This window comes from Psammomys obesus, unplaced genomic scaffold (genome assembly GCF_907164565.1).
Source record: "Psammomys obesus unplaced genomic scaffold, mPsaObe1.curated_primary_1811, whole genome shotgun sequence".
NCBI lineage: Eukaryota > Metazoa > Chordata > Mammalia > Rodentia > Muridae > Psammomys > Psammomys obesus.
Genome location: NW_026585644.1, coordinates 35,586,336 through 35,612,849, shown reverse-complemented (window position 1 = coordinate 35,612,849; position 26,514 = coordinate 35,586,336). Strand labels below are relative to the sequence as shown.

Genomic DNA, 26,514 nt, shown 5'->3' with positions numbered 1-26,514 from the left:
CACACACACACACACACACACACACACACACACACACACACACACACTTTTTTAAAAGGTAGGCTAGAGGAATCCCGGTTTGTAAAGAGGAAGAAATACATTCTTAGAAATTACTTGGTTATGTACATATGTGCCTCGATTTCACCAAAAACAAAGATTGTCATTTCGGTAATGTGGAGAGTGTCACAGAAAAAGCTGGCTATGAAAATTCTTAAATGGTTTTTGAGTTTCAAGAAAGTACAGTACAGGAGAGAACAGTGATGGACAGGCTGTCTGGGCTGGGTGGGGTGAGAGGTACTCACGTGAGAGGCGATCTGTGACATCCAGCACCGCAGGACCACTCAGGAAACGCACACGCCCAGCAAAGGCTTGCAGGAGGCAAAGGTGGTCTGAAAGAGATGGAGATTTCTGTGACCCTGACATTCCAGCCATGTCAACACACCAGCCACTCATTGTTTCCACACACCCTCCAGATCACATCGGACTCGTGTGTGTGTGTGTGTGTGTGTGTGTGTACATGCAAATGTGGAGGTAGGAGGATAACCTGATGTTGGTCCTCACCCTCCGGCATGGTCTCTCTCGCAGGTTCTAGGACCCTCATGCTAGGCAAACAGATGTGAGCACCCAGCTTGATCTGAGGGCCTCATCAGGTACTTACACTTCCACAAGTATCTCACCCACTGGCCTATCATTCCAGCCTGGGACATTTTTGAAAAAGCGAATGAACATAGGATACCAAGGGGAAGAGTGAGCAATCTAAGGCAGTTAGGTTGGCTCCCAAACAGTCTGCCTTTTACGCCCATAGGTCTGATTTATATTGCCTGTGGTTTCCTAAATTGCCTTAAAGTGGAGTTTAAGATAAACAAGGCGGAGGACTGGTAGACAAAAGGCAGACACACAAACGGTGATGCTAGCAATAGGTGATGGAACGGATAAATGGATATTTGGATGTATTTACAGCTTCGGGATGAACGGAGGCCCTAAGAGATAGCCACACAGTGCTCATTAAAGGGCCGGGGATAACATTCAGAAGTCAAGGCTTTCATTAAAGCCTGAACCCACATTCTGCTCACTGGGACACTTCATGCCAGGTAGTCACTAATTCCCACAGGGAGCATCTACTGGTGCCCTTTTGTGATGGATACAGAGCCCAGAACTCATAGGATGGAGCTTCCCTTCCCTCCAGAAGGTTTCTTTGATTGGAATGTGAACCTCACTCAGGGTAGGAAACTGTGCTCATGTGACCAGGGCCTGAGCACCCAAGTAAGGGGCGATCACACCCCTTGGTCCATCCAAAGAAGGCACAAGATCAGACCATTCTCCTGCTTATCTGCTTCTGCCATGAACCTGGAGGCACTCGTGTGCCAGCATGAGTGCTGAGCATGCTCAGCTCCCAGCATGCTCACCATCCAGCATTCTGCAACCACAACAGTCACGGAATAACTTAATGGAAGGTAGGGCAAGTAGTGAGATGCCCCTTTGAGGGTTATGACTATGAGGCTTGCCCACACCTATCAGGAGAGCACGGCAGGTACTGTCACCCGGCAAGCGTGTACTGGTAACCTCAGTTGATTTTCTGCTTCTATAAATTCAAAAACCGGAATGAGCAATTTAGAAACAATAAAACTTTATTTGGCCCAGGGTTTAGAGGCTGGAAAGTCCAAGAGCAGGTACACACGCTGATGAGGGCATGCGCACCCATGGTGGAAGGCAGCAGTGCACACCTTTGCATAGAAAGATAGAAAGGAACCCAAAGCCGTCAGGGTTCCACCCTGTGGTAACTGAGCCATCCCTGCAACAATGCATTCATCCATCCCTAACCACGACCACAGAGAGATTTCAACTTTTTTTTAAAGATTTATTTATTTTTTTTTATTTTATGTGCATTGGTGTTTTGCCTGCATGTATATCTGTGGAGGCGCCAGATTCCCTGAAATTGGAGCTATAAACAGCAGTGAGCTGGCATGTGGGTGCTGGGAGTCCAGCCTGGGTCTGCTGGAAAAGCAGCCAGTGCACTTAACTGCTGAACCATCTCTCCAGCCAGAGGGCTTTCAGTTTTAGTGCGGTTTAGAGCAGGAGACCTTAAGTCAAAGCACCTGAGGTCCAGGAGCCCAGGGCAGCACTGTGAAAACAAAGCAAGTCTCTAACTTAGTCTTCTCCCACAGGACTCAGCCCAGCTCCTGGCCCTATGCTCAGTTCTTCAGAGCCATAAAGACATACACAGGGATAGGGAGGCAGAGGGAGTCCTGGAGATTGAGCAACCAGGAGGTCTACCAGACCACGTGCCTATGGCAGCCAGCATACAGCAGGTGCTTCATAAATGCTCGCAGTGTACATGTTGTTGACAAATCCTTGCAGAGCACAGGGCTTGACGAGTGCTGGCTAAGTACAAGTGCTTGGTGAATGCTGTCAGGGTGCTGCCTGGTGAGTGCTTATAGGGTAATGTTGCAACAGGGCACAGTTTTTCCAGGCTGGTTTATGGATGTCAGAGCAGAGCACTTTACACACACAGTTGGTCTGTCTTGTTTTAGTCACCTCTGTAAGGCTCACCTTCTTGGCTCACATTCAGGTATAATATGACAGGAAAGTGTGGTGAAGGGTACGGATTCTGTCAGAGTGCAAGCTGCCTGAGCATAAACCCCCACTATTTCACTATGGAACACTGTAGGAGCCAGTCACTCCCTCTATGCCTTGGCTTACCCATCAACAAAATGGTGGACAATACTAGTTCCCTTCTCATTGAGTTGCTGTGAGGATTAGATGAGTTAATTTAATATTTAGGATTGGACCCATATCATAGAATAACAATATATCTGCTATTGTATCTGCTATTTACTCTTGTCCTAAAATTCTCACAATGGAAAAATCAAACAAGGGGCCAGAATCTTGAGCTGGCTTGAGGTAGCTCAGCAATAGAATACTTGCCTAGCATTTACAAGGGCCCTGAGTTCTGTTCCCAGCATCATTAAATGGACAAACAAAAAAGATGATGAAGATGGTAGTGATGGTGATGGTGGTGGTAAAATCTACTATTTGAAAGGGCAAAGACATTGGCCTGGCCCACATTTCCAGAGGGTTCTTTTGGCCTCACAAAGGGGTGCACTAAAAAGAATATAAGATGCTGCGCAATGAGAAGAAGACAAGCCTGGCTGGTTGGTCAGAGACGCTGTCCTCCCTAGACCCCCTCTCAGAGAACACAGAGATCCCCATGCATAATCAGACGAGTGCCACTGGAGAAACCCTGAGGCCAGCGGGATATGTTAGCCTCAGACTTCTTGAAAGCCACAGAAGAACTAAATGAGTCCAAAACAAAAACAAAAGCAAACAAACAAACAACAAAAAAAAACCCTTAACATCTGGCATCTTTCAGGTTAGGTTGTTTGTTTGTGTGAGACTGGGTCTCACTGTGCAGTGCTCAGCAATCCATCCCCCTCCCTCTTTCTGTGCATATGAGTGAACATAATTGTGAGATTCTATATTTGAATTTGCATCCTGTTTAACCAAGTCAGACCATAAACACTTGCACATGCTAACGCCTGAGCCAAGGGCTGCCCTGGAATAGATGCCTCCACAGTGGTATTCCCCTCCTCACGTATTTTCCTGGAGGACCACACCGAATCTGGGCCACGTGGAAGACTGTGGTGTATCTCGTCACTGACTTTTGATGACTCTTCCCAGCTGACCATCACACCACGGTGCACAGTGCCATTTTTTTTTCCACACTTCTCCCTCCCCCCAAAAAAAAATTCTGATAAGGGTTAGGAAGATGGTAAAGTACTTGGCGTACAGGCGTGTAGACCTGAGTTTTGTGCCCAGAACACAGGAAGAAAGGCTGGGGTGATAGTGAGCCCTCAGATCCCCACCCCTGGGAGGGGGGCAGGTGGATTCTTGGGATGTTCTAGGTAGCAGCTATTCCAGGCCCCAGGGGCAGAGCCTATCTCAAAAACAGCTCCCAAGGAGCTACACCTGAGGTTGTCCCTGGCACCCATATAGACAAGCAGGCAGGCAGGCAGGCACACACTTTTAAAAAATGGAACTTGTTGCAAATGGATTGTATTCTATTCAAATGCCCTAGATTTTTCCATTTCTCAATAATTAACAAGCATGGTTTTTACAGCAAAAAATAAAAGAAGTTTTTTATGTTTAAGTACTAGAGAGACTATAAAGTAGCACTGGAAACTGGCTGGTGTTCATTTGTTTTCTCTTTTAATTTTTTAGACAGGGGCTCAAATGGCCCAGACTGGCCCTAAACTGATGTTAATCCTCCTGCCTCAGCCTCCCACATGCTGGGATTACAGGTATGTACCACCGCAATGTCTGTCCTGAACAGAATTAAATGAAAGAGCCCACATCAAAATGTTTTTTCACTGGATAAACATGGATAATTATGGACACAATACAAGGTAGAGGTTTTGGGTGTTTGGTATATGCTGGAGAGGCATCTGGGTGCAGAGTCTAAGCCTGTTAACAATATAACATCAGTCATATGATTTACAGGCATTTGAAGGCAGAGAGCAAACAGCAAAACTAGATCCAAGGCCACCCACACCCTAAGCTTATCTAGCCTCTCCAGGACTGGCCAGAGGCTGAGCTAAATTAAGAGAGCTCCTCTTGGCTGTGAGAAGCCTGAATGCCAAGGTCATCTGGGGGAGGCAGAGCTGTCTGCAGCCTGAGATTTTCATCCAGCAGATATCTTCTACAACTAAGCCAACAGCGACAGACTAGGCCAACCAGTCTGCTTCGGCACTCCCTTAATCCTCAGAAAAGTGCCCCTGAAATCAGGTCTCAGTGTCTGGTAGGAAAATGGCACTGAACCTCAAGTTCAGAGAAACCCCAAAGCAGGAAGTGGGTGATGAATGGCAGAGGCTAGGAAGCCAGCGGCCCAGTCTTCCTCCTCCACCCTAAAAGGGCAGCCACAGAAATCAGCACCTGTCATGTGAAACAGCACATTTCATCCATTTAAGATGTCTATTTTCCCTTCTGAGTGGGATTCAAGAGGAGGGAGACACCCTTGAAGGCTTTGACGCAGAATTTACCCTACGTACAAGAAATGCAAGGCTAAAGATGGAGCAAAGGTTGAGGGAGGGGCCAACCAACGACTGCCACAACCTGAGACCCACCCCATAGGAGAGAGCCAACCCCTGACACTATTTAATGGTGCTCTGCTATGCTTGCACACAGGAGCCTAGTACAGCTGTCATCTGAGAGGCTGCACCCAGCAGTGAATTTAAACAGATGCTGAGACCCACAGCCAAAAACTAGGCAGAACTCCGGACTCTTGTGGAAGAGTGGAGGGAAGGATAGAAGGACCCAGAGGGGAAAAGAACTCCACAAGAAGATCAACAGAGGCAACTAACATAGGTCCCTAGGGGGGCTTACAGAGATGGAAGCACCAAGTAAAGAGCAGCCATGGACTGAACCTAGGCCCCCAACACCTATGTAACTGATGGGCAGCTTGGCCTTCATGTGCATTCCCTAAAAGATGGAGCAGGAGCTATCTCTGATATGGGCTTGGTTGCCTGCTTTTAGACCACTTGCTCCTAGCAGGGCTCCCTTGTCTGGTCTCAGTGGAAGAGGATGCACTTAGTCCTGATATGACTGGATGTGCCAGATTGGGTTAGTAAGGCGGGGGAGGGGATGTTTTTCTGAGGAGAAGAGGAATGGGGAAAGCAGAAAGGGGGTGGGAGGGTGGGACTGGGAGGAGAGGAGGGGCTGCAATCATGCTGTCAAGTGAATGAATGAATGAATGAATGAATGAATGAATGAATGAATGAATGAATGAAAGATGAAGAAGAAACCTCTTCAGGGTCATCCTAGAACAGTCAGCCTCCCCGATTAGCTGTGCCATCTGGACTTGCTGCCAAAGGACAGCAGCCGCCTCACTTGGCATGTGTTTGCTCCTCCTGCCCTGCAATTAGCAGGAAACAGACTGAAGCATGCTGTGCTGTCGCTCTGGCCTTCCACACTGAAGCACTGCCCAGTGTTTGACAGGCCACCTCCAGCCTGCAGCCCAGAATCCAGGAGGGCACAAAGAGGCAGGTTAGCAAGAAAGCACTCCATGAGAGGGGTCTAAAGAAGCACTGGAATCACTAGGCTCAGCTGGGTCATTTTCTGTCCCCACCGCCCAAGGCTCTGCAGCTACCATGGGCAGTGGGAGCTTTAGCTGCTTGTTTCTCTTCTGGACTAAGCTCAGCTCATTCTATGCGGGTGAAAGCCGTTCCTAGGGACAACATGGTTCTGCCCTTGGTACTCACCAGGGGCGATTAAATTTTCCATCTCACTAACCCAAATCCTTAGGCTTGTCACTTTAGAGTCAAAAATACCTTCAGAACCGACATTACGGGAGGGACTAAGATGTGCTACCCAGAAAACTCAACTGACCCCAACAGCTCATTCCCACGCTTGCGCAAACAGCACCACACCCAGAGCCAAGACCGCATACTGCATCACATAGGCTCCACAGGAGCTTTTGCAAAGGAATTTAGAGGGCTTCTCCTTTGGACCTTTGAGGCCAACACCATTCTGTAGTGAGAATATTGGAGTTTTGTTTTCTTTAAAAAAAAAAAAAAAAAAAAAAAAAAAAAACAGAAATGTTATAAGAATATGTTCGTTTTAATCCCAGGTATGGGGATACGGGGTTGCTTCGCAGCAGCTGATTGTGATTTGCCTTGTGCTCTGGCAGCAGCGTGGTTTTGCCAGCTGCAGATAGTTTCTGTGATTGTGTGACATTTGGAATTCTGGAGACTTTTCGGAGGGTATATGAACACTAGGGCCGCAGGAGGCGGGGTGAGGTGTTGGTTCGTTGGTGGTTGCTATTGGTCGTGGTTTGATAAGTATTTGCACTCAAAGAAGAAATGACCAGAAGAAGAAATTAGATATCCTGATGTCAAAGATCAAACTTTCCCCAAGGAGCTCAACGCCTCTAACCAGCAGGAAGTACTTTAACGATAACATCATCCCCCCTTTTCTGACCCCTCACTTTATTCAGGGATCTCTTTCTTTCCTCTCCTTTTTTCTCTCTTACCTACTGCTAGGGAGTTGAAAGGGGAGAGGAAGAGAGATGGAGAAGGGAGGAAGAAAAAAGAACCCACAAAGCAGCAAACACCAGTTACACCATTCCATCACAAACCTCAGCACTGACCAAAGGAGCATAGAAGATGCACACACACACACACACACACACACACACACACACACATACGCCTGCATCACTCCCCCTGTTTCTGAGCCTCTGGCTGATGGACCAGAAGGGCTGTTTCCAGCTGTATCCAAGAGGACCTTGTCCCAATAGGGAGAACCACATGGCTGAAACCCTGCTGATACTGAGCTGATCCCCAAAGGTTTCTGTGTTAGGAGTGTGGCCCCCGGGGTAAAAATGCTGGAAGGTGGTGAGACTTTCAGAAGAAAGTAATGAGATCATTAGGAGCATTGCCATGGAGGGGACTAATATAGGCCTTGAGACGTGAATTAGTTCCCATATACGTTCTTTAAATAAATAAAAAGTGTGTGTGTGTGTGTGTGTGTGTGTGTGTGTGTGTGTGTGTGTAGCTCAGAGGCAACCTCAAGTGTCAGTCCTTGCCTTCCACCTAGTTTCAGACAAGGTCTCTTGTTTAACCACTGCATTTACCAGGCTGACTGAGCTTCTCAGGATTCTCCCATCTTTGCCTCCCATTTCTCCACAGGAGCACTGGGATTATAGTGTTTATGATGCCATGTGATCTGAAATTGTGTCCTTACACAGAAAACTATTCACTGAGCACAACCACCTTTCCTGGTGTCTGTCTTCGTGTCGTACCATGTAATCTCTTCCACAAGAGCTCCAACCATTATGATGCCACCCTCCACTGAAACACCATCCACCCACCATGATGCCATTCACCACTGTGACATCATCCACCATTGTGATGTTATTCATCATTAGGCCTCCATCAAAACTGATCAGAAACTGGTGCCCATACTCTTAGGCTTCCAGAACAATGAATTAAATTATATATATATATATATATATATATATATATATATAAACTTCCCAGCCTTGGAGTTTTTTGTTGCAGCGGCAGAAACAGACTAATACACAGGCCACTTCCCAGGCCTACTGTTTTCCAGGGTATTCTACGTGGGTAGAGCAGGTCCTCGGATAGAGGGTACCTAAGTCTAACAACTATGGGAGACACTAAATTCTGTTGTCCAAAATGTCAGGCTCTTCCATGCTAGGGAAGGTTGGCCCAGCGGCAAAGAGCAGCCTAAAAGCCTTGGCAGGGGTAAGAGGAGTGAAAAGAGCCCTCTCTCCAGACATGAGTGTTCATCCTCCTCAAACGCCTAAAGCCCATTCTGCTCTGTGTAAGTTTTCCCAATAAATCCAGGGCCTGGGGTGATTTACCAAGAGCCTTGATTATTGGCAACAGCAATCTCACTCACCCAGAGCAGTGCAGGAAACAAGCTGTAATTTAGGGCTCGATTTGTATTGTTTGTTCCACAGCCACAAACTCAGCAAATCATAAATTTCCTCTGAGATGAAATGTGGAAATTGATAATATTTATGAACTTGGGAGATAAAAAGCTGGGGGGGGGGGGGCATGACCAGGCCTTTGATTTGTAACCAAAATGTCTCCTACTGGCTCTAGCCAAGGACACTGCTTGCTGTCCCAGTCCCAGGAACTGGGTCCTGGCCAAGGCATAGGGAGAAAGGGGAGGTGAGTATGCCAGGAATGTCTTGTCCAGGATGCTCTGTGAATGCCAGAGGCCAGGTGCTATCTTCCACTCATCAGATATACAGCAAAGGCAATCTTCAGATACACGTTCCATCATATTGGCCTAGACATAAGTCTACTCGGGCACTACTTTCTCAGCAGATCTTACGTTTTAAACTTGCCCTTCCCTCCAAAGATATACTAAACATCACCTTCTAGCCAAGAAAGGGACAGCAGATGCACCAAAAAGTCCACCTGACATTGGGGAAGTGAGTGGTGATGCTACAAAGGCATATGATCTGCCATGTTCTTGTCTCTCATGGTGACTACCACTGTGCCTTCCTTTCTTCCTGTGTTCCTTGCTCCTCTGTCACAGTCCATCACCAACCCCCAACACAGATGAACCTTGCCAAGTACTCTTTACTCACTCCTGTGGTGCCACGTTTTCCTCACATGACTAGGCAAGGCCTCCTCTCATCACCTCCATTCCTGACCATGCAGGACCTAGCGGACTGTGGTGGTTTGAATAAGAATAGCCCCATAGGCTCATAGATTTGAATGCTTGGTCATCAGGGAGAGGCACTACTTGAGAGGGATTAGGAGGTGTGGCCTCGTTGGAGGAAGTGTGTCGCCGGGGGTGGGGGGTGGCTTTTGGGGTTTCAAAAGTTCAAGCTAGTCCCAGTGTTTCTCTCTTCATGCTGCCTAAGGGTCCAAATGTAGAACTCTCAAGCTATTTCTCCAGCACCATGTCTGCCTGCATGCCACCACACTTCCTACCAAGGTGATTATGGATTAAACCTCTGAAACTGTAAGCCAGCCCCAAATAAATGTTTTGCTTTATAAGAGTTGCCATGGTGTGGTGTCTCTTCACAGCCATAGAACAGTGATCAAAGACATAGATCGAACCTGGAAAAGCCTCCAGCCGGGAACTTGGAGGCTCTACAATGTCATCACCTGCTCTTATACAGCCTTAGACAACTCAGCTGATACACACACACACACACAAAATGGGTATGATGGTTTGAATAAAAATGGTCCCCATAAGGAGTGATTAAGGAGGTATGGTCTTGTTGGAGGAAGTGTGTTATTAGGGGAACGGGCTTTGTGATTTCAGATATTCAAGCCAGGCCCAGTGTCACTCTCTCTTCCTGCTACCTGCTGATTCAGACGTAGAAGTCTTAACCAACTCTCCAACACCATGTCTAACTGAATGCTGCCATGACAAAAGTAGATTTAAAGCTCTGAACTATAAGCCAGGCCCAATAAAATGTTTTCCTTTGTGAGAGTTGCCATGGTCATGGTGTCTCTTCATAGCAGTAAAAACCCTAAGACGATGGGTGTGGTGGCTCAGTGTCCCATAGGGACTGCGGTGGGATGCTCACCCAGGCTGTCCATCATGGCATCCAGCACAGCAGAGGCAGCAGTGGAAATCCCAGTGTTCTTAGAGTTAAGGTTGTCTGCAGTTGCGATGATGAGGGAGAGCAGCATGGGGTGTATGCTCTCTTTTAGGGCAGGAAGCATCTGTGCGAGGGATTCCAGTGCCCACTGGTTCACTTTCTTGTTGGAATCCTGAAGCCTTGGGGTAAAGGCATCAAATACCTATTGAGGGAACAAAAATCAAGAGTTGGTGGGAACTCAGGTTTGACAGGTATTGGCTGGGGCCCCTGAAAGTGGCCCTGTGCTAGCACATTCCCAGTGATGAACAGCTCATCTCCTCAAAAGCAGAACAGGAAAATACAAAGGGGTGGGGGAGATCACACACGCTGGGTTTCCACCTGCCTGTCCGCATCACTCCCAGGAAAAGTAGGAACCCCTTCTGTGGTGCAGCCTGTTTCCCAGCCTGTCCATCATTTATGGCCCAGCCACTGTCCAACCACAGGCTGTGATACCAAATATGCAAAATAACTAACTAAAGGTGACCCAAGACCTTGACCACAGCACCCTCTCTGGCAGAGGGATGGAGGCCACCCAGGAAACCTCTGAGCATTCTAAAGATGTGCTCAAACCCTCAGCCACACCCAGCTACTCTTCTGTTATTACAAAGGCTGCCAGGAAGGTGACTGCTTGGCAGGCTTCCCTTACATTCCCTCTAAATCAGTTCAGATCTCTCCAGACTGAACTGGCACCCACAGGAAGAAGTCACAAGGAGGACATGGGTGGGTACTTACCTGGACTAGGTTGGCAGCAATGAGCTCTGGCTTGGTCTTGCAGTATTCAAGGAGCTTCCCAACACCATCCATCCGAGCCTGGAACTCCTTGGCCTCCAACAGTCGGATCAGCTCCCGGAGCTGCTCTGCCATCTCCACGCCACCCCGCATGGAGGAGCGTAGTAGGCCCATCGGCCGTGGGCCATTGGAGCCAAGCCTAGGCAGAAGCAGTGGCTGACCCCTGGGGAAGAGCCCAGGGGCTGAACACACCTCTCATCCCAAGCTGAATCCCACTGCCAGGCAGGACAGAAACAGTGTGCCCCCTACAGCTGGGCCCAGCCCCCAACCTCTGCTCTCAACGCTGCCTGGGGACACTGCACTTGGGGACTCTGGGCATCTCTCTTCCTCAAAGGACAGCAAGCGAGGTGCCCTCTTCCTGGTTTTTTCCCTCTTCCTTTTTGAGGGTAAAGAATTGAGGGTAGGGAAACCAAGTGGAAAGATGACTGGTGCAAGTGTTGGGGGAGGGGGGTTCCTGAGGATGGAACCCAGGGTCTCATGCATATTAGACAGGTGCCCTGCCACAGAGATGCGCCCCCCAGCCACCAGCACAGCCAGAGCTTATTTAACCTAGAAATAACGGAAGATTCAGTAGGCTGTCACATTCCACCTCTGCTTCCCACATGCGGCCCCTTGTTGCCTAGGCTCTCCCACTCCTGTAGGAGCAGAGAGTGTCCCTGCTCCCTCCCGTTGGGCTCACACATCCATCGGAGCCTAGGCTGGGTCAGCACTCGAGAGGCTCCACATAGAATTCCTGCCTCCCACACTTAGTTCAGAGCCAGGTTGTCTGCGCTCCTGCCCTACGCCCAGCTCCCACCCACCAGCTTCCAATATCATCCATTCTATCATTGGTTCGTGCGTTTCACAGTCTTGCCTCTGCTGAATACCAAGAGCTGCGCTTGGGTCCTAAGAATAAAGGGACGAGACACACCATCTTTGCTTTGAGCATCTCATAACCCGATGGGAAACAGAGGTATGAAGACCAGGGGTAGCTGTGCGCCCTGAGGATGTTGCCAAGCCAGAATCGGCTCTACCTGGGAGAAGGCGACAGGCAAGCTGCATCTTACAAGACCAACAAGCAAGCTCCAGGTGCTCAGGATAAGCAAAGACAGAACACAGCAAAGCAAGCATGAGGATGGGAAGGCTGGAAACTGATCTAGTCTACGGAGGGAGAGCTGAGCAGGAGAGGACAGGGTGTCACTAAAGGGCTCGGCAGCACCTTCCCAGGCATCCTGCTCTAGTCTGCTATAATCTTCTCAGGACATGGCGAAAGGATTCACATTTCAAGCAGAGGGTTCCTGCTTGGGTTTTTAACTGTTCCCAGGACATACCCTTTAGCCCTCAGGCCAGGTCTTCTGCCTCAGAACTGATCTCAGGCTGACCAATCTAGCAGCTAAAGGGCATGCTGGTCTAAGTGAACAGAGAGATGCCGAGCTTAAAGGGAGAGCCTGACCAAGGTAGAATTGTATGCTCTCAGCCAAGCCTACCATACTCAACATCTCTGGCAGATGTTGCCAAGCCAGAATCAGCTCTACCTAAGACGAGGGCAGGAGACTGTACCCTACAAACCCATCCATTAGAGACGTAAACCTAACTAGGTTTCAGACAAGCCTCAGTCCCCAGTCAGCCCCCATGGGCAAGTAAGACACCATTGGTAGCTTTGGTCACGGGGCCCAGAGACACAAGAACAGACATACCCCTCCTGACTCGGCAGCCTGTTCTCACGCACCACCAGGCTCTTCAACACCTTGCGGCCTTTGGCAGATGGGACTTCATGATTGTCTTGTATTCCCTTGAGAAACAGACACAGAACGTAAGCCGAAAGGGGTAGCCTGACACACCAGTATAAAGCACAACAAGAATAATCCTTCCACCTGGGAGCACCCCCAAATCACACACTGTTGCCCTAGAGGTAGCTTGGGCAGACACCACAATCTCCACTTAAGAAATGAAGGCCCAGGGAGCTTGAGGCGCATAGAGGCAGGCCTCACTATAGACACTGAAACAGAAAGCACACTCAAGCCACCTGTCAATAGTCATGATGAAATGGAAGTCTCTCAAACCCCAACTCATTCCCCTGACCTACACGTGGGCAGAGTCAACCGCTTGAGTGGCACTGGCTCACCCGTTGTTTGATGGCTGCCATGACTTTCCGTAAGTCATGAGATGGGAGGGATTGCTTCAGAAATGCATCAAACTTTGCATTTGTCATCAAGATGTTCACCATCTTCCGGCCATAAAACCTGCCACCAAGGAAGAACAAATGAAGAAACAGCCTCTGAGAGGCCCAATAAATTCACTCTACAGCTTTATGCAACTTTCCCAATTATGATAGGAGAGGTTTGCATACTTCTAATTAGAAAAGCAATCCCTGCCCCGTTAAAAATTAGATTCATGAAAGAATAAACATCATTCATAATGCCATTACCAAGAGGAAATCACTATTAAATTTTTAAATATTTTCTTAGTCTTTTTATGCATTTACATTTTAATAGATAGCAGAATATGTGGGCACCTTGATTCCAGACTTTTTGTTTCTTATTAATCATCTTCCCAGGCTATGTTATATTATTCATATATAACTTTTCAAGATTTCCTAAAATTTATGTGTGTAAATATACGTCTAGGTGTTTGTGTGTGTACAGGCGTCTGCAGAGTACAAAAGACGATGTCAGCGCTCCTGGAGTTATGGGTGGTTATAAGCTGTACAAGGTAGGTACAGGGAATAGGATTTGGGCCGGGAGGAGCTGAGCAGGAGAGGACAGGGTGTCACTAAAGGGCTCAGCAGCACCTTCCCAGGCATCCTGCTATAGTCCGCTATAATCTTCTCAGGACATGGCAAAAGGATTCACATTTCAAGCAGAGGGTTCCTGCTTGGGTTTTTAACGTACCTGTCCACAAGCTACCTCAGAGCACAAGCAAGACACTATCAGCAGCTTTGGCCATAGACATAAGAGCAGCCATACCCTTTCTCACTGGGAAAGTGTTCTCAACTATTAAGCCGTCTCTCCAGCCCCCACAAGTATCTTTATAATAGATATCTATTATAGCTCTTTATCTACTATATCCAATATATAATATCCATATAGCTATATATCTAATATTATAATATTTAATATTCTGCTATATGGTTATTCAAAATGTTCTTAATTTTTTTTCCTAGTTTGGGACACTTAGATGTCTGTGGAAGGTGTGGGAGGAAACAGTCATGTCTACCTGGTAGATAATGCTGTCTGGGCATAAGGATCAAGAAGACTCAATGAATGAGTGGGCATTCACAAGTAGACTAGGACTGGAAAGAGGAGGGGCTTTCTAAAGCCTACGGCATGGTCTGACACAGCAGCCAGATATGGTTAGAGAATATGAGGCTGAAGAAGCCGTGGGGGGGGGGGGGGGGGGTAAGCTGTGTTTACGGCCCTATGAAGAGACTGGGCTTTGGCCTACAAACAATGGGAAGCTGAGGGATGGCCAAATGTTCACGCTAATCAAAGTATCTCCAGGCAACAAAAATGTCTCGTTGCCTATAGCTTCAGCTTCAGGGGACTCAGCATTCCTTTTTGACATCTGTGAACACCCCATCACACACACACACACACACACACACACACACACACAGGTGTGCACACACACAAAGTAAAAACAAAGCAAATCTTTTAACTCAGGCAGGAAGTGAGTGGAGAGGGGCGAGATCGGGGGCTTGAAGTCCTGTCAGGAGGCCACCATTATAGACCAGGCAGAAGATGAAGTCTTGAAATAAGCAACAGAATGGGAATAAGATATGGACAGTCAGTTTCAAGAGCTGATAAAGGAGTTGAAATTGAAAGATTTCAAAGCTGATTGGAGATGGAGTAGAAAGCATCTAGAATGATGATATTCCACCCAACCCAAAATTCTTTTCCTTATAAAATGCATCTCTATTTCCCGCTAAGGAAAACCAAGACAGGAAAATGCTGACGATTTGCACCGTATTGACTGCCACTGCCCCACGTGTGAAGGCTTCCAGAAAAACAAAGCTCAGATTAGTTGAAGTCTTTTCCTTCTTCCAGGGGGAGTTCCTGCTTTGCACAGAAATGTGGGATTTGGGTCATTCCTTTAACACGAAGCCTTGCTTTGCTGATGTCTCACTGCTGCCCTGCCGCTCTATGTAACTTTTCACCTCTATAACTCTGCCCAAGTAATGGTATAACACTTCCAAGGCATTTGAAACAGGAATTAGCTCAGCATTCCCTAAACGGCACCCAAAGGGACTTCTGAAAATAAATCCCACAGCTTGTACACCCTCGAGGAAAAGTTGTTGGCATCATTCCTATGTACAAGCTTTAGTTCCAAAGTCCACGCGATGAGCGATAGCCACCACCAAGCCTGCAAAGGTGCAGACAGAAAACAAAACCCCAGATAGTAGTCGCTGGCCAGCCAACAGCAAGTGCAGAGGCCTCCGACTAGCGATGCGTGCATGCCAGTTTAAAAGATGCTGTGATGTGGAGGGCAATGTGGCTGGGAGGATTCAGGAAAAGAGGACTCCCATTTTACACCATAGGTGATTCGGTGAGCAATGGTGTCTTTGAACAACACAGGGGACACAATCTGAGAAGCAGACTTAGGAAAAAGCAGAGAGTTCCTCTAAGGACACTTTATACTAAAGATGGGACTGGGGCATCCGGGGATGGATGCCCTGGTGGGATTAGAGAGAAGAGGCTGATGTTGGAGGTAGGAGAACCAGAGAAAGGAGATGTGGGGGTTGGTTTTGGTTGTCAACTTGACATACTCTAGAGTCATCAGGAAAGGAAGTCTCAATGAGAAATGCTCTAGATTAGGCTGGCCTGTAGGTACGCCTGTGAGAGATAGTCTTAGTTGAGTTCATTGAGGTATGGACCATTTTATAGGTCCTGGACTGAACGATAGGAGAGAGCTAGCTGAGCACATGTAGGAATTCATTGCTTTGTGCTCTTCACTGTGCGTGAAACATAACCAGCTGCTTTGGGTTCCTACTGCCCTGACTGCCCCACAGTGATGGACTGTTAAAAAAAATGAACAAACAAACAAACAAAAACCATGTTTCTCCTTTGAGTTGTTAATGCAAGATATTTTATCCCAGCAATGGACTGAGGTCATTCCACAGCCATGTCCAGAGGATAGGCAGAATGGAGAACTTGCCCTAAGGGGCAAGGAGAAACAGGGAGTCCTGTGGCTCCAGAAGCCAGAGTACCATAAAGGAAAATGAAGTGTGTTCAGCGCCATCCAATGAGGGATTGGATCTAGGGAGATAATAGGTCTTGATTTCCACCACTCCCAACAATTACAGACAACCCCAAGCCTTCTGCTGCAATATCCCTCATTTCAATGACTAGCACCAACATTAACCCAGATGTTCAGTTTAAAACCTGAAAGCCCATCCTTGTTGTATCTCTGAAACCTTCACTGCCCATATCCTGATGGCTGTACGTTCAAAACAAACCTAACGCCCAGCCAATCTCCTGGGCTCAGCCTCCAGTACCTCCTGCCAAGATTGTGGAATCTGTGTCTGTCTGCTATCCTGTGAAAAACAAAGCCATCAGGAGAAAAGACACTGAAACAACAGTGAGGCATCACTTTCTCCCATTAGATCCAGTAAAGAAGAGACAGAAGAAAAGAAGGAAGAGACAAATATTGCCCGTCATTGGCCAGATTAAGGGAAGGCAGCACCTCAGAAATCAGGGAGTTCTTGGGGAGGCACTCTGGGGCATTCAACATGGCCACTGGAGAGGGAGAGGGTGGCAGTGCTGTGCTGGGTTTATTCCAGAAGATTCCCACTCGGCAAACAAAGAAGCAATGCAATACCCTGTGCGGTGGTGGAGACAGAAGGGGAGATGCATCAGCTCTCCAGGGAACACAGAGGGAACAGCTCACATGACCGACACACCACCTATGCCTCACTGATCGGGGAAAGATGGGACTTCTAGAGCAGAGCCTGGTGGCCTCGGTCCCCTGAATCACACACCTCATTCTCTGAAATGAAGGCATTAGACTGTCGGCCTCACATCCGGAAGGACACAGTAGAACTGCAAGACCAACTGCAGCCAACTAGTGGCAACTCTGGTTTTGGCAGACAATCAGTCCCCGCTCTTCTTTTGCGTCAAACCTCCACTCCCACCCCATAAACATACTTTAAAATCCTCTGTAACTCTCCTTTCACACAGCCAAAAACCCCAGCTTTTGACCTTGGCCTCCAAGAACAACCCTGAGCTAGTGTTTCTCCTTGTGCAAGCTGTTTCCATCCTGGAGCCTTTGTACTGTTTCCTTTGCCTGAATTGCATGCTTAGATCCTCAGAGACCTGGTTCCATCAACCTAACCCTGTACAGTTAGTTATTCCTGGCCTCAGCCTCGGGTTTCTGGCCTGCAATCTTCATTTCATGTGTGTTTGTGTGTGTGTGTGTGTGTGTGTGTGTGTGTGTGTGTGTGTGTGTGTTTACTTTTGTGCCCCTTATCTATAGTGGAAAATGTTCATTATATTTATTGTTTGTTGTGTATCTTCCTCAATGAGAAGGCAAGCTTCAACACACTGGGGCTTCATTTCCCCTCTTCATTCTTACATGGTTACTTAGTAAAAAGAGCACTCAGTGAACACTCGAAAATGCAGCTGAACAGTCTGAGCTTAGAGCTGGAGCGGATGGACACAGAACTCACTCTGCTGCAAGGAGTGGAGGAATAGAAGGTAAGAAAAAGACGTAAAGGTCACTGCCTGGACAGGCTAGCCATGACACTGGAGGAAAGCAGAAACACAGCTAGAGGGAGAGGATCCAGCCTCCATCTATCTGATTGTCCCTTTGCTAAACCTGAGGACAATGAGCTGTGGGACCAGGACCTGACCAGTGGCTTGTTACCTTGGCCATGCCCAGTCCCGAGTCCTGCCCTACCTGGTGTCTTGGTTAGAGTCCTGGGCCAACCTCACTAGGTTGTGTACCAGCATGTCTGTGTTGTCTCTGGAGCCTGAGAGAAGCTTCTCTGCGCCGATCTGCTCCAGGACCGCTGAGAGGTGCTTGGCAGTACATTTCCGGACTAAGGGGTTCCGGTGGCTAGAGGGAAACACAACCACAACCAAGAGGTCAGTCATAGGGTGAAGGTGTGAGGGCTCCAGACTAACACACATGCAGATCTGTAATCGCAGACTGTAGACCCATGTTCATGCCAGCCAGGACTTTAAAACCTATCTTGCATGACTGGAGGTGGGGTTGGGGGGCAGTGTCTTTGAGTAGTCATTCTCAGTGACAGGGCTAAAGTTGACCACAGCATCAATGGGAGTGGGAAGAAAAGCTGCATGAAGCCACGTGATTGGTCCCCAAATGGGCCTTCCCCCCCCCATTTCAGGGTGTTTCTGAGCCCAACTACTCCTTCTGCCCACAGGAGGGTTGCCGCCTTTCTTCCACCTAGGAAAGCCCTTCCCAGGCAATGTCTCCTCTCCTTCCCTAGTCCCACAGGCAGAATTAGGTGCTCACTCTGAGTTGGCTCGTGCTTGGCTCCCTGGTAAGTATGGCTGTGCTCCTGTATCCCCCCCAAGTCAAGCTGCCAGCTCCCTGGAATTGGGAACCATATCACCCCCTCTCCATTGAATCTCCATTGAATCTTCCCTCTCCTGCTGATGGAAAGCATTCACATGATGCTTAGTGACACTTGGGTATACTTTTGGTCATTTAACGGGTGGAATCTGACCTCTGACACGCTCCACACAGACACATACACAGTTTCCTACTGTTGTGGACATAAAAGGGGAACACCAGAACCCTCCCTACTCCATGTGACCCGCAAATCTAACACATTGGGCCTGAAGCAGAATCTGCATATCGGCAAGATCCCCAGGAGATGTGAACACGGAAACCCTGCTCTGGGCATTTGAAGACAGTCTACCCTGGTAATTGTCAGTGATCAGTTGTCACACCCTCTATGCCAGGCACCATGCCAGGCTCCTCTTATCCATCATCTCCCACCAACCAGGAGTTGCTAGTGTCATCATATTGCAGTAGAGGAAGCTGAGACAAAGGAAAAAATCTAGCAAAAGCACTCTTTCTTCCAGGTTCATTTGGCCACAGCTGTGTTCAATAATGTTTGGTAAAGCGGGCACTGTTCCGGATGCCATCTCCTGAAGCTGGTCATTGACTCATCAGAACCACCTCACTGGAGAGACATCAGTATTATTGCCATCAGCTGAAGAAGCAAAGGCCCAGAGAATCTAGGTCATGGGGCCCAGGAACGGCCCGTGCTTTGCAGCAGTTACTGGCACAAGAGCCAGGGTCCGCTGGCAGGGGCAATGGGCTCTGGGCAGGCTGAGAAGCTCATGCCTCAGTGTGATGACTGGTCTACACGAGCAGGAAGGCATTTGTCCTGTGGGAGAAAATGCCTTTGGTTTGCTTGTCCTGTGGCTTGGGAAACGCCTTTGGTTTTGCTACTGGTTTGATTTTGACTTAAGGGGAAGTAAATCTGTGTCTAACAGTAGTCCATCTCCTCCCTCCTGACAGAGGCCAGTTTGCTTCCTGGCTCTCCTCACTTGTCCATGTTTCTTCAGAAAGAAACACTGCTCCCCTGAGAGAGGCAGGAGCCCCCAGGGCACAGCTGAGGCTGCTTCTAATGCCCGGTCTCCCAAGCGTTACCATGACCACCATGCACTTCCCAGCCTCAAGCAGAACAGCAGCATCCTTCTTCCTCTGGCCATGCTTACCCCATTCTCTGCAGCCTGCCTAGGGTAGCAGGAGCCCACAGAATCAAGAGGGTTGTTCCCTCTGCTAAGTGTGTGAAGTCTGCTATGGGTGCCTCAGCAACGCTGACCCCCAGCATCCCAAGAGACCCTCTATAGCCACGGTTCCTGCTTCATTTCTTCCTCTGCTTCCCTCTCTCCCATCCTTCTCTGCTCATTCCATATGTCTGGACCTCTCCCCTGACACACACCCCCAGAGCACATACTAGACACCCGCAGACGTAAGCGCCACCAGTGCGCGGGCAGGGGTCACGTTTTCCACCATGGCACCCAGAGCCTGGTTGGCTGCCCGCTGGATGAACTCGCTAGTGTTCCCCATCTTCTGCAGAAGGCAGCGAGCAATCTCCTCGGCCTCCTGGTCCATGCTCTTCTTCAAAGCTCGGAAGAGGTCTCCCAGGGTGCTGATGGCCAGGCGAGATACCTTGGAGCGGAGGTTAGTGACCTTGGAGAGAGAGAGAAGGGGTCTCCAGAACAGTTGTACCTTCCCAAGGGCTCCGGACACACTGTGTGGCTCCATCTGCCACCTCCTCACACCAAGGCCCTGCCCTCATCCTTTGCCACACTAGAGAGGAAAACCTTTCAGCATCTTTGGGCAGAACAGCCCCACTTTGCTATTCTCATGCCCCACTTTGTTGTCACAGTAACCATCAATTCCGTCTTCAACATATCATCTGAAATTTGTGCATTTGATTTAAAATTTGAACATTTCCCTACAGGTCCATGTCAGAACGTTTGTTCCCCAGTTAGTGGTGCTGCTTTAGAAAGATGGGGAACTTTCAGGAGGTGGAGCCTAACCAAGGAAAGTAGGTCACGAGGGCAGGCCTTTGGCTGTTCTAGCCACACCCCTGCGTCCCCTGGGCTCTCTGCCAGCTGTATCTGCCATTGTGTGAACAAGTGAACAACTTTGCAGTACACACTCCTACCACCACCACGCATAGAAACATTCCCACTTGCAATGCCTCCCCTGCCGCCGTGGGCTGAAATCCCCCCGAAACCATGAGCCAAAAGAACTAACTCCTTCCTTCCTTAGGGTGCTTCTCTCCAGGATTTTGTCCCAGTACCAAGAAAAGAACTAACGCAGCACAGTTACAGAAATGGCCCACTTTGGTCTTCACACCACACTCACTGTGCAGAGGAAGAAACCAACCCTCAGCCACATGACATGGTCCAGCCACGTGTCAACACAATGTCCTCTGTATTCCTAACCTTCCCTCACTCTCTAGAACAGGCTGTTCCCAAGGGTGTAGGCTAGCCTCTATGGGGATCAAACGTAAGTTACTGTCTTTCAGGGCAGGACCTCGGCTGAGGTCCAAGCCTTGGGAAATACAACACCAAGCCTGGGGAAGAAGAGCAACCTGGGAGTACTCCATCCCTCTTTAGACACTGCAAGTACAGAAGACAATGGGCAGTGACAAATGGGGACACAGGACTCTCCCAAAGATTACAAGATTACAGATGAAGAAAGAGGAGTTGTCGGGGGCGGGGGGGACCTCCTACCTCAGTGGCTGGAGGCTGATGAATAAGTTGAGATGGCCATGCTCCAGAGAGCCACAGTCCCTCATGGCTGCTGTGTGACTCACCTGGGCGGCTGAGCCAGGGAAAGGGGGTGTGGATTAGGGGAAGTGGAGAAGTACAATAGCTGTGGGGAGGCCTCACCTCCGCAGTCACTGCCAAGGACACATCATGCAGCCGTGGACCGAGGACCTCCGAGTGACAAGCTGCCAGGCGCTGGATGCTCGCCAAGCCCTTCTCCTTCATTTGCCTGAGAAGCAAGGCCAGGCCTGTCACGGGAGGGGAGGAGGGAGGAGTCCTGTCTCTCTGCAGACAGCCCCCAAGCAGGCTGTGATTCCAAGGCCTCAGAAGCTGGATTTCTAGGGGTGACACCCGGCTTGAAGTCCTAGCTGGTCAATACAAGCTGTTTTATGGGCCCTTGGCTGGCCTCAACTCTGGCCACCCAGGACCTGTTTGGGTTCTTGACACAGATAGACGAGGCCAAGAAGTTGCTTAAAGTGAGGGCTAAAGACTGGAAGGCTTCTGCAGGCGTTCTAGGCCACAGTGCCTGCTTTAACTGTTGACTAAGATCATGTGCCTCATTTGCATACTTGGAGGACACTTGTATTAAACCTGATTTAGACAGAGATATGTCTTTGTTAGTAGAATGCACAAGGCCCTGGGTTTGATCTCCAGCACCATATAAATTGTACATGGTGGCACAGGCCTGTCATCCCAGCACTCAGGAGGCAGAGGCCGAATGATCAAGGTCATTCTCAGCAAGCTCACTGACAGTCTGGGACACATGAGACAGACCCTGGGCAGATACAAGAAGTTATAGATACTATACATACGAACCCACCCATATGTATGCATGTCCACACACACACTTCTTCCATAGGGGTGAGGGGACAGGAAAGTTGAGGGGCAGGAGCTCTTCTGTAGCCCCCCCCCCCCGCTAAATACCCACCACAGCCCAAGCCACAGAACATTCTACAAAGGTGCCGCCTCACCAGTCATTGCTGTTGAGGCACTGGAGGGCATCTGTCAGCCCCAGCTCTGGGTTCGAGAAGGGCCTCAACTCCCTGAAGGCACAAAGATCCATCTCCTCCTCTTCCTCCCATTCAGGAGAGCCCAAGGTAAGCACAGCGGGTAATGAATTAGCTGTATTCAAGGGAGAGAGACAGCAAACGTCACCCAGGAGGACAGAGAAGCATGCATGCACACACACACACATACACTCGGACACACAGAAAGGATTGAGGAAATGATGGTGAGCTCATCTTGGGCACCTGGTCTCCTGAGACAGGCTGGATTCTCATGAAGTCCATTGAAGATATAAAAACAATCAAGTTTCCAGTCCTGAAATTCCATCATTTCCAGACAGGCCAAAAGTTAGGGGGAAGTGTAACTGATAAAGCAACTTAAGTAACACTCCCATGACTGTCAAGAGAGTTAGAGGATTCAGTCGCAGCTTCCAGGGAGACCATGAAAGTAACGGTATTGCCGGTTCCATGATTCTACCCATGTCCACACAAGCATGCATAGCTTCAATAATAAGACAGTAACAGACCATCTGAATGGAGGCTCAGGAGCCAAAGTCTTAGGCTGATGGCCCACCCTCACTGTGGGTGACTGAGTCTTGAGCTCTCCATTTTACTGTCTACAATTTGCTTCTCAGTGTTGATGGCGTCCATGATTCATTCTCTCACACACACAGCCCAGGCAACAAGGCACACAAAATGGCGCCTCCTCACAGGCATTGCTGTTGAGGAGAGCATCTGTCAAGCCCAATGCATCCTTTCCCTCTCTCTTTCTCTCTAGTGTATATGAGAGAGAGAGAGAGAGAGAGAGAGAAAGAAAGAGAGACAGAGAAAGACAGAAACAAACACAGAGACACAGAGAGAAAGCTAGGCCTTCCACATGCTGTCATGTATTCTACCACTAAGCTAAAGCCCTAGACAACCATATCTCTCAATTAACTAAAATTTCACCTATTTTGTACTTTCTTCAAATCAAGCCTCTTTCTAGATCCAAAATAAATGTATTTTAAAAGGAAATTTAGGTCACAATCACCTTAGGTAAACTAGTATTACTTGTGAAGATTAATGGTGTTTATAATAATAAAAAAAAGAATAGCCTTTAAACCCTCAGCTATGACATTTCAGCAAGCTTATGGAGTCTCTTAACCTAAACACAGGTTTCTTTGTTAAAACAAAAACCAAAAGCAAAATGAAGGCCAGTATGGTATAATCCTATAATCCTAGCACCTAAGAGGCTGAGGAAGAACCATCAAGGGCTACATAGCAAGACCCATCACATAAGTGATAATAATAAAATAATAGACACTAAAAAGGAGTCCCAATGTAAGGCTTTCAATTTGACACAACTTAAAAGATACAAAGAACAGAAAAGGGAGGCCAGTCAATAGATGGATAGATAGATAGATAGATAGATAGATAGATAGATAGATAGATAGATAGATAGATAGATAGATGAATGAATAAATAAATAAATAAATGAATAAATGAATGAATGAATGAATAAATAAATACAAAAACTCTGCTTTACCTGGCCATTATTATCTGCTGCATGACAAAAAGGGAAACTGAATCAGAATGATTAATTTCAACCTTTAGGGTTTTTTTTTTAAGTCCTTTCAAATGAAGAAACACTTGAATGCCTAGTATAGAGAAGAAGAAGGAGAAAAAGAAAGGAGAAAATGGAAGAAGAAGAAGAGGAGGAGAAGAGGAAGAAAAGCTCCTTTGAAAGTGAGATGGAGTTTCTCCTGGTTCCTTGGCACCTCCCCTGACATGTCCTGAAAGATCTGTAAATTCCTTGGTCCCAGCCAGCTCCATCCATTCCCTACAGTATAAAGTCACAGGCAGGCTTCCAAGATCTTCCCAGAGACCCCCTTGGAAGTAGCTCCTTGCCCATATCTTTGGTCCTCATATACTCTAGAACATGTCACTAGGCTGGCAGAACTGCCTAGCTATCTACTCAACAACATGACAAAGACAGGTAGCCAAAGTCCCCCTGACCACACCCTAGAGGTGGCTCAGGTAGAGATCAAGTCCCACCTGAGGCATGGCGGGCAAAGCTAGGCTCCTGCTTGCTGACAGGGATGCTGGGCAGGGAGGCTCGGGTGGCCCGCTTTCTCAGGAGGACTCCAATGTTGTTTCTGCGTGGACTGCTCAGCCCAGTGGGCACCGACAGCGTCCCACTGCCCCGCAAAGGAAGGAGGCCTGTGGGAAAAAAATATTGTAGACTAAACAGGTCTTCTACATCCCGGGCATCAAGTTTCTGTGGAAATGTCAACAGACGACAAGGGAGTGGACATGATTTCCTGTCCTGTCTTAGGATGGGAAAGTAGAAGAGCTGTGGGCAGTCCATCTTTCAGAAGGTTAAGAGCCCAGGAGTTGTCCAGTAAAGCTTCCCCACCAATGCACCCTACCTTCCTTTGCTGAGGTTCTCCACGTGCTGGGGCCCTGGGAAGCTGGTTCTTGCTCCCTCTCTGGCTCCTTTGCCCTTCGAAGCAGCTCCATTTCTTTCATCTGCTTCTGTCGCATCTTTTCCTGGGCAGACTTGGAAATGGTGACTTGGACCTGGAACGAGGTCAAGGAAATGTCTATTAACCTTGGGAACCCAACCAGTCTTTCTACACCTTCATTCATTTAGTCGTAAAATGTAATGCTTCCTCCAATGTATATCAGCCACAGTTCCAGAGGCAACAAAAATGAGCTAAGTCCTGGGCCCTTAGGAGCTTCATGACAGGGGTGGGGCACAGACAATAAGCAGTCCATCTGTCTGTAATGTCATATGAGATATGCTAGAAGAAAAGTAAAGCAACGGAGATGGCAACTTTGACTTTAGGTAAGAAACCTCTTAGATAAGGGATTCCCTTCAGGGTGAAATTTAAGGGGAGACACAAATGAAGACAGACAACAGGCCACACAGTTTTGAGGAGAGAAGTGTTTTAGCAGAAGAGTGGCTGCAAAGTCTCTGAGGTGAGGGTGTGCCCAGAGTAAGTGGGGAGCACTCTCAGCTACAGCAGGCCAGGAAGTGGCAGGATCCGTTTTACACTGATTTTTAGGCCCATGGCACGGGCTCCAGCTTTTCCTCAGAAAGACAGAAGAGGCCATTTCAAGTCCTGAGCAGAGCCATGACAGGATCCAACTTCCATTTGGGGAAGTTTCTCCCAGACTGTATTTTTTTAACATTTTATCTTTAAATAGATTGATATTCTTAAGAAGTTGTAGAGATGAAGCCAGGTATAGTTGTGCATGCCTTTGATCCCAGCACTCAAGGCAGAGGCAGGCAGATCTCTGAGTTTGAGGCCAGCCTAGTCTACAGAGCAAGTTCCAGCACAGCCAGGGCTACACAAAGAAACCTATGTCTGGAAGAGGAAGACAAAGAAGTTGTAAAAATGAGATGAAAAGCCCATGCACCCTTCACCCAGCCTTCTTCAATGATGTTATCAACAATAACAGAACATTTTGACTTCTGTTTCCCAAAGATCATGCTACTGCGTTCGAAGACGCAAGAGCATGGACAACCATTAGGGAATAATGCAAGCGACAGGCATGCAAGTGTGAGGTTGGGAGGGATCCAAGGTAAAGGGAGTGTGTAGGGGGACGGTGGAGCCCAAAAGCTGTTTACAAGTCGAGTTGGTTCTGCTGATAAACAAAACATAAGGAGAGATAGGAAGAGAAGACAAAAGTGAACCTGGAATGTTGGCCTGAGCAGCTAGGAGGTGCCAGTCACCGGGTGGAGACCCTGTGAGATTAAGGCTGCAAAAGCAGGAGTTCTAAGCAGGGTGGATCCAGAACCTAATTAGGTATTTACGTAGAGCTGCTGGAGGTAAGAGAAGGTTGGTGAGGGCTTTGATCATGCTTGGCCTGAAACACTTTAGACACAGCGGTTAGAGCACACCTTCTGAGGTAAGTAAATATATCAGGGGCCAGAGGACTGAGCCCCGGGTCCTCAGTGTGGACAGGTCAGGCAGATGAAAGGGTGCACAAAGGAGGGAGGAGATGAGCTGTCTTTTATGAATGCCAGGAACAGCTCCTTTCTCACCCCTGACTCTAGGTGAAAAATTCAAGGACATGTTATACACTGAGTCAAAAGCTGGCACAAGGCAGAAGAGGACTGAGATGTGGAAGTTGGTACCTCAGTGAGGTGGTGGGGACCAAGGCTGCCAGACTGGAGTGGACTCAGGAGAAACAGGAGGTTTGTGGGAGGGGTGTGATATTAATATGAAAAGGCTAGCACAGAGCCGTTTGGGCTGCTGAGAGTGACTTCTATTCAAGGAAAATGTCGCTGATACAAAGAAGCGGCCAACGGTTAATGCTGGATCACTGGGTGGATGGAGCCCAAAGAGGGGACAGTAGCGAGTAAGTGGGG

The 26,514-nt window shown here is 48.3% G+C and overlaps 1 protein-coding gene across 2 annotated transcripts in view; it reads right to left on the bottom strand.

Annotated features, from left to right (window-relative positions):
- The window catches only part of Togaram2 (TOG array regulator of axonemal microtubules 2), a 55,721-nt gene that overhangs the window by 5,933 nt on the left and 23,274 nt on the right, over positions 1 to 26,514 (bottom strand). For both annotated transcript variants that reach the window (XM_055622651.1, XM_055622660.1), the window contains 11 exons: positions 24,566 to 24,716; positions 24,192 to 24,356; positions 22,125 to 22,275; positions 21,277 to 21,382; positions 19,827 to 20,062; positions 17,789 to 17,947; positions 13,020 to 13,137; positions 12,592 to 12,686; positions 10,859 to 11,054; positions 10,073 to 10,289; positions 303 to 389 (listed from right to left, as the gene is read on the bottom strand). In XM_055622651.1, coding sequence (XP_055478626.1) covers positions 303 to 389; positions 10,073 to 10,289; positions 10,859 to 11,054; positions 12,592 to 12,686; positions 13,020 to 13,137; positions 17,789 to 17,947; positions 19,827 to 20,062; positions 21,277 to 21,382; positions 22,125 to 22,275; positions 24,192 to 24,356; positions 24,566 to 24,716 — 1,681 coding nt within the window. The remainder of the gene's footprint in view (positions 1 to 302; positions 390 to 10,072; positions 10,290 to 10,858; positions 11,055 to 12,591; positions 12,687 to 13,019; positions 13,138 to 17,788; positions 17,948 to 19,826; positions 20,063 to 21,276; positions 21,383 to 22,124; positions 22,276 to 24,191; positions 24,357 to 24,565; positions 24,717 to 26,514) is intronic.